At 44.7% G+C, this 7,610-nt stretch overlaps 2 protein-coding genes across 2 annotated transcripts; both read right to left on the bottom strand.

Moving 5' to 3' along the window:
• Positions 1-964: 964 nt before the first annotated feature.
• LOC115184268 (aminopeptidase N-like) lies at positions 965-4,021 on the bottom strand. The gene is made up of 6 exons (XM_029745314.1): positions 3,998-4,021; positions 3,611-3,881; positions 3,447-3,486; positions 2,834-2,974; positions 2,326-2,407; positions 965-1,264 (listed from the first exon to the last, which is right to left on the bottom strand). The coding sequence occupies exons 1-6, from the start codon at positions 4,019-4,021 to the stop codon at positions 1,112-1,114; spliced, it is 711 nt and encodes a 236-aa protein (XP_029601174.1). The 3' UTR covers positions 965-1,111.
• LOC115184271 (aminopeptidase N-like) lies at positions 3,858-7,173 on the bottom strand. The gene is made up of 6 exons (XM_029745316.1): positions 6,978-7,173; positions 6,607-6,662; positions 5,859-6,006; positions 4,674-4,765; positions 4,337-4,447; positions 3,858-4,117 (listed from the first exon to the last, which is right to left on the bottom strand). Exons 3-6 carry the CDS (start codon positions 5,937-5,939, stop codon positions 4,021-4,023), a joined length of 381 nt encoding a protein of 126 aa, XP_029601176.1. The 5' UTR covers positions 5,940-6,006; positions 6,607-6,662; positions 6,978-7,173; the 3' UTR covers positions 3,858-4,020.
• Positions 7,174-7,610: the final 437 nt, after the last annotated feature.

Below are 7,610 nucleotides of genomic sequence, written 5' to 3'. Positions count from 1 at the left end.
AATGTGATCTGCACTGAGCTGCGTTGGAGTTGTAGTGACCTACTCCACAAGGCCATCAGCAAGGTGAATGTGATCTGCACTGAGCTGCGTTGGAGTTGTAGTGACCTACTCCTGGCTGTGTCTCTCTGCCCTTCATCCTCTGGGCTCGTCCTCTAGCTACTAGCTTCCATGTTGGGATTACAGACAACAGATTCCCTCTGACCATTGGCAAGAGGCGGGAGGGGCACGGCTCGCTGGCTCAGTGCAGTCTCTGTAACACAGGGCATTCTGAGACATTCTAAGACCCATCTCATGCTATTTAGTAAAATGTCAGTTTCAGAGGGACGATGACAGAGAGGATACAGACCACTAATGAAGGGAGATACTGTCAGTTTCAGAGGGACGATGACAGAGAGGATATAGACCACTAATTAAGGGAGATTCTGTCAGTTTCAGAGGGACGATGTAAACTGAAGGAGAGGAGAGGAGAGCTGTTGGTCACTGACTGATGAGGAAGGCAGTAAACGGAAGGAGAGGAGAGCTCTTCTCTTGTCTAGTTCTACTTTATACTGATTACAGAGCTGAACTTGTCTGACTTCACACGTTCTCCTCTCCTCCTCTCCTCCTCTCCTCCCCTCCTCCCCTCCTCCCCTCCTCTCTCCTCCTCCTCCCCTCCCCTCCCCTCCCCTCCCCTCCTCTCCTCTCCTCTCCTCCCCTCCTCTCCTCTCCTCTCCTCCTCTCCTCTCCTCTCCACTCCTCTCCTCCTCTCCTCCTCTCCTCCTCTCCTCCTCCTCCTCTCCTCCTCCTCTCCTCTCCTCTCCTTCCTCTCCTCTCCTCTCCTCTCCTCTCCTCTCCTCTCCTCTCCTCTCCTCTCTTCCTGTCCTGTAGAGTTCTTCTTTAAAGACTGATTATAAAGCTGGACCTGTCTGACTTCACAGTCTCCTGACTCAAACTTCTCTATTTTTTTTTTACACAATACAATATATTCTATACATTTTTACAAATGTAAACTTTATTGGTTCTCAGTAAAAATTCTTAGCAAATATTTCAGAAAAATAATTCATTCTAAATTATTAAACATACCTGCATTCTCCAAATATAAATTTAATCTCCAAACAGTCCACAAATAAATTTATGCTGAATTAACAGTGAACCATGTGAGGATGTCTTCCTTGTTCTCTGCGACCCACTTCATGTTGGCTTTGGTTCTCTCCAGGGCCTGGTCCACTGCTAGTGTGGCTGAACCAAAACCCTGCTCTGCATTCTCCTCAATGAACTGCTGCAACTATAGGACCAGAGAATGGACAGGTTATTAAGACAGTATTAACCTATAGGACCAGAGAATGGACAGGTTATTAAGACAGTATTAATCTATAGGACCAGATAATGGACAGGTTATTAAGACAGTATTAATCTATTGGACCAGAGAATGGACAGGCTATTAAGACAGTATTAATATATAGGACCAGAGAATGGACAGGTTATTAAGACAGTATTAATCGATAGGACCAGAGAATGGACAGGTTATTAAGACAGTATTAATCTATTGGACCAGAGAATGGACAGGTTATTAAGACAGTATTAACCTGTAGGACCAAAGAATTGACAGGTTATTAAGACAGTATTCATCTATTTCTGAAGGGGAAGGGGACATTTGGCCCATGTTTGCCTGAGAGTTTCTGTTTCCTAGATGATGACAGTATTAATCTATAGGACCAGAGAATGGACAGGCTATTAAGACAGTATTAATCTATAGGACCAGAGAATTGACAGGTTATTAAGACAGTATTCATCTATTTCTGAAGGGGAAGGGGACATTTGGCCCATGTTTGCCTGAGAGTTTCTGTTTCCTAGATGATGACAGTATTAATCTATAGGACCAGAGAATGGACAGGCTATTAAGACAGTATTAATCTATAGGACCAGAGAATTGACAGGTTATTAAGACAGTATAAATATACAGGACTAGAGAATTGACAGTTTATTAAGACAGTATTCATCTATTTCTGAAAGGGAAGGGACATTTGGCCCATGTTTTCCTGAGAGTTTCTGTTTCCTAGATGACGACAGCATCCACCCTGATAAAGGAATGTTTTCCTGAAACGTTGTTGACTAGATCCATTAAATGTTTGGAAGCATCCGGACCACCAGTGTGCTGCCGTTTTTTCTTTTCGTTAACCAGACTTTTTTTTTCTCCTCTCATTTTACCTGTTATTAGCACGTAATGAGGTAACACTTTTATTATGTTAATTATAGCAGCATGACATCACCAACCAGGAAGACAACTGGACGTCTGGGGTTTGATCGCAGTCACGCAGAGACACAGGAGCTCTGAACGGACTTTACCTGTTTTAGTTCAAACTCTGAGGAGAAGCGCCTGGTGATGCCTTCAATGAGCCGTGCGAAGGACAACGATCCCCCTCCGTAACTACAACATGAGAAGACATAAATATGGTCAAAATTCAACACGTTGAAAAGTCATTGACAAAGTCCCAAGCCAAAGACTGGCCTACAACATGACCCTATATGCCACTACTTTTGACCAGAGGTAGTGTACTATATAGGGATTAGGGTGCCACTACTTTTGACCAGAGGTAGTGTACTATATAGGGATTAGGGTGCGACTACTTTTGACCAGAGGTAGTGTACTATATAGGGATTAGGGTGCCACTACTTTTGACCAGAGGTAGTGTACTATATAGGGATTAGGGTGCCACTACATTTGACCAGAGGTAGTGTACTATATAGGGATTAGGGTGCCATTTGGGACGTAAACATTAGAATGAATACTAGCCAATACATTACAGCGTTCACATTAGACAGATGCATTATAGACATGATGGATCCTACTCACTCATTAAACAAGTGGTCCCAGTTGGTTCGGACAAAGTCCCAAGCCAAAGACTGGCCCACAACATTACCAGCAATGTACACAATGGTGAATGTGGAATCCTGTTTCCGAATCTTCTCTGGATCCAGGCAGTAGTTCAGATACCTGAAACCCAAACATACAGATCAGATACATCCTGAATGATCCTTCACAACCAGAATGACCAACTAATAATATTCCATTCCTACACACTGCATTACTTTGACCAGAACCCATAGGGCTCATAGAGGGCTCATAGAGGGCCCATAGAGGGCTCATAGAGGGCTCATAGAGGGCACATAGAGGACTCATAGAGGGCCCATAGAGGGCACATAGAGGGCACATAGAGGGCTCATAGAGGGCACATAGAGGGCCCATAGAGGGCTCATAGAGGACTCATAGAGGGCCCATAGAGGGCACATAGAGGGCACATAGAGGGCACATAGAGGGCTCATAGAGGGCTCATAGAAGGCCCATAGAGGGCACATAGAAGACTCATAGAGGGCTCATAGAGGGCCCATAGAGGGCTCATAGAGAAGTAGTGCACCGTAAATAAGGAAAAGGGTTCCATTTGGGACACAGTCTGGGTCCTCTTCACCTGTTCAGTAACCAGGGAACCCTGGTGCAGGCCAGAAGTCCTCCTCACCTGTTCAGTAACCAGGGAACCCTGTTGCAGGCCAGACGTCCTCCTCACCTGTTCAGTAACCAGGGAACCCTGGTGCAGGCCAGAGGTCCTCCTCACCTGTTCAGTAACCAGGGAACCCTGGTGCAGGCCAGAAGTCCTCCTCACCTGTTCAGTAACCAGGGAACCCTGGTGCAGGCCAGAGGTCCTCCTCACCTGTTCAGTAACCAGGGAACCCTGGTTCAGGCCAGACGTCCTCCTCACCTGTTCAGTAACCAGGGAACCCTGGTGCAGGCCAGAGGTCCTCCTCACCTGTTCAGTAACCAGGGAACCCTGGTGCAGGCCAGACTGGGTCCTCCTCACCTGTTCAGTAACCAGGGAACCCTGGTGCAGGCCAGAAGTCCTCCTCACCTGTTCAGTAACCAGGGAACCCTGGTGCAGGCCAGAGGTCCTCCTCACCTGTTCAGTAACCAGGGAACCCTGGTGCAGGCCAGAAGTCCTCCTCACTTGTTCAGTAACCAGGGAACCCTGGTGCAGGCCAGGGCATACATCAGCTTGCCAGCTTCAGAGGCAATGGAACCCACTCCTCCACCCCTCCTGCTGCGATGGCACTGCAGTACACCGTCTGCCTCAGGTTGGTGTGAATCCTGGACCATACAATGTAAAAAGTGATCATCGCATCAGGCCATCAAACGCCAGAGTCAAGGTGAAAAGAACAGTCTTCAACACTAGGATTGAGGAGGAGAGGAGAGGAAGGAGAGGGAGGACGAGGAGAGGAGAGGGAGAAAGAGGGAAGGAGAGGAGAGGGGAGGAGAGGGGAGGAGGAGGAGGGAAGGAGAGGAGAGGAGAGGGATCTCTGTCCTCACGTGTTGTTCTCAGGCGTATTCATCCAGTCTTTGAACCACCCTGTAGTCAGCTCCTCACAGCCTGTTACTCCTGTACTGCAGGCTATAGAGATGGCATTCACCTGGTTGTACCTGGAGACGAGACGAGAGGAGAGGAGAGGAGAGGAGAGGAGAGGAGAGGAGAGAAGAGGAAAATTAAAATGAGAGAGAAAAAACTCTTATTGAGTCGATTCATGATATCTGGATAAGATCTGTCATTTTGAACTGACTGAGTGTTTTGTCTTCTAAAAATAATTTCTAACTATCTTGACATTTTCTCTTTGTATCCATCAACATGTTGAAAGGTAGATGTTCTTACTGGTCAGTGTTTTTCTCAGGAATCTTGGTCCAGTCAGCAGTGATAGTCTTGAAGTGGTTGAAAAGAGGCGTGACTTGTTTATTGAGGTAAGCCTGAAAGATAAGAACAGACCTCTCTGTTTATTGAGGCAAGCCTGAAAGATAAGAACAGACCTCTCTGTTTATTGAGGTAAGCCTGAAAGATAAGGACAGACCTCTCTGTTTATTGAGGTAAGCCTGAAAGATAAGGACATAACTCTCTGTTTATTGAGGTAAGCCTGAAAGATAAGAACAGAACTCGCTGTTTATTGAGGTAAGCCTGAAAGATAAGAACAGAACTCGCTGTTTATTGAGGTAAGCCTGAAAGATAAGAACAGAACTTGCTGTTTATTGAGGTAAGCCTGAAAGATAAGAACAGAACTTGCTGTTTATTGAGGTAAGCCTGAAAGATAAGGACAGAACTCGCTGCATCACAACATATCAGAGTTAGTGGATGACGTTATCAGTATCATTATCAGTATCGTTATCGGTATCAGTATCATTATTGTTATCGGTATCAGTATCGTTATCATTATCGGTATCATTATCGGTATCATTATCATTATCATTTGTATTCCTCAGTGTCAATTAAAATAGAACAGAGTTGATCTTAATAGCAGATTTTGCATTTAAAAAATATTCAGTATTAGGGTGCCAGAATAGGGTGCCATATAGTGCTCTGGTCAAAGTACTACATAAGGAATAGGTTGCCACATAGTGCTCTGGTCAAAGTACTACATAAGGAATAGGGTGCCATATAGTGCTCTGGTCAAAGTACTACATAAGGAATAGGGTGCCATATAGTGCTCTGGTCAAAGTACTACATAAGAAATAGGGTGCCATATAGTGATCTGGTCAAAGTACTACATAAGGAATAGGGTGCCATATAGTGCTCTGGTCAAAGTACTACATAAGAAATAGGGTGCCATATAGTGATCTGGTCAAAGTACTACATAAGGAATAGGGTGCCATATAGTGCTCTGGTCAAAGTACTACATAAGAAATAGGGTGCCATATAGTGATCTGGTCAAAGTACTACATAAGGAATAGGTTGCCATATAGTGATCTGGTCAAAGTACTACATAAGGAATAGGGTGCCGTATAGTGCTCTGGTCAAAGTACTACATAAGAAATAGGGTGCCATATAGGACCCACTTATAACACTGACCTGCATGGGTCCGTAGACGTCGCTGCGGTCGAACATGAGGAAGAAGTAGCCCAGATTCCTGTTAGCCGTTTGCCAGGGCATGTACTCTCTCTCCCTCTGAAGGAACAGGGTGGTTCTCAGAGCCAGTGTAGTGCTGACTGTCCTCGCCCTGACGTGGACCAAGACAGTCAAGCATCACAAACACCTTCATTCATCAACTACATTTACATCAACCAGGAATTACACCTGCTGAAATGGTGCTGCCTGCAAGAGACACAAAATAGACACAGACATGTATAGATAGTCTACATACAGACAGAGGAATTTATAGATTGTCTACATATAGACAGAATATAGACAGAGGAATTTATAGATAGTCTACATACAGACAGAATACAGACAGAGGAATGTATAGATAGTCTACATACAGACAGAATTTAGACAGAGGAATTTATAGATAGTCTACATACAGACAGAATACAGACAGAGGAATGTATAGATAGTCTACATAGAGACAGAATATAGACAGAGGAATTTATAGATAGTCTACATACAGACAGAGGAATTTATAGATAGTCTACATACAGACAGAATACAGACAGAGGAATTTATAGATAGTCTACATAGAGACAGAATATAGACAGAGGAATGTTTAGATAGTCTACATACAGACAGAATATAGACAGAGGAATGTATAGATAGTCTACATACAGACAGAGGAATTTATAGATATAGACGGAAGATTGTGCTGTGTGGAAGAGGAACTCACCTGGCCAGGTTAAAAGCATCATCCACAATCTGGGCTCTGTTGATCACTGGAATAGCCTGAATATAAACACAGGGACAATGAGATATTTATGGTTTCCATATTGGGACAGTCAGCAGGATTCATGCTGGTCTCCATATTGGGCCAGTCAGCAGGATTCGTGATGGTTTCCATATTGGGCCAGTCAGCAGGATTCGTGCTGGTCTTCCATATTGGGCCAGTCAGCAGGATTCGTGCTGGTCTTCCATATTGGGCCAGTCAGCAGGATTTGTGCTGGTCTTCCATATTGGGCCAGTCAGCAGGATTCGTGCTGGTCTTCCTGAGACATCGTAATTTGGCAGGTTAGAAAGCATCATTATCAAATGGACTGTTACCTCGTGGTCTGTGCTGAGCAGCGTGAGGAGACGATTCCAGTTACCGCTGTCGTAGTTGACCCTGAAGAATCCAGACACCTTGGTATTGGACAACACCCAATCAGATCCCGACGTTTTCAGTGGTAGATGAGTGGCTGTATTTGAAGGAAGCAGGAAATAAATTATTATCCTTCACATCATAGAGCCAATAGAGTTCTTTATTGCGTCCCAATTGGACCCTATTCCCTACATAGTGCACTACTTTAGACCAGAGACCTATTCCCTACATAGTGCACTACTATAGACCAGGGCCCTATTTCCTATACAGTGCACAACTTTAGACCAGGGCCCTATTCCCTATATAGTGCACTACTTTAGACCAGAGACCTATTCCCTATATAGTGCCCTACTTTAGACCTGGGCCATATTCCCTATATAGTGCACCACTTTAGACCAGGGCCCTATTCCCTATATAGTGCACTTCTTTAGACCAGAGACCTATTCCCTGTATAGTGCACTACTTTAGACCTGGGCCATATTCCTTATATAGTGCACTACTTTAGACCTGGGCCATATTCCTTATATAGTGCACTACTTTAGACCAGGGCCCTATTCCCTATATAGTGCACCACTTTAGACCAGGACCATATTCCC

This window comes from Salmo trutta, unplaced genomic scaffold (genome assembly GCF_901001165.1).
Source record: "Salmo trutta unplaced genomic scaffold, fSalTru1.1, whole genome shotgun sequence".
In the NCBI taxonomy this organism is placed as follows: domain Eukaryota; kingdom Metazoa; phylum Chordata; class Actinopteri; order Salmoniformes; family Salmonidae; genus Salmo; species Salmo trutta.
Note: the sequence above shows the minus strand (reverse complement) of the source record. Positions and strands in the feature narration are given on the sequence as shown.

Excerpts from the sequence above, each read along its gene's own strand:
- LOC115184268 (XM_029745314.1), bottom strand. The coding sequence starts at position 4,021 with ATGTATGCCCTGGCCTGCACCAGG. Across the intron at positions 3,882-3,997 it reads ATGCCCTGGCCTGCACCAGG|GTGAGGAGGACTTCTGGCCT; the intron begins GTTCCCTGGTTA and ends GTTACTGAACAG. Across the intron at positions 3,487-3,610 it reads GACTTCTGGCCTGCACCAGG|GACTTCTGGCCTGCACCAGG; the intron begins GTTCCCTGGTTA and ends ACAGGTGAGGAG.
- LOC115184271 (XM_029745316.1), bottom strand. The coding sequence starts at position 5,939 with ATGCCCTGGCAAACGGCTAACAGGAATCTGGGCTACTTCTTCCTCATG. Across the intron at positions 4,448-4,673 it reads CCTGAGAAAAACACTGACCA|GTACAACCAGGTGAATGCCA; the intron begins GTAAGAACATCT and ends TCTCGTCTCCAG. Across the intron at positions 4,118-4,336 it reads AATACGCCTGAGAACAACAC|GATTCACACCAACCTGAGGC; the intron begins GTGAGGACAGAG and ends TGTATGGTCCAG.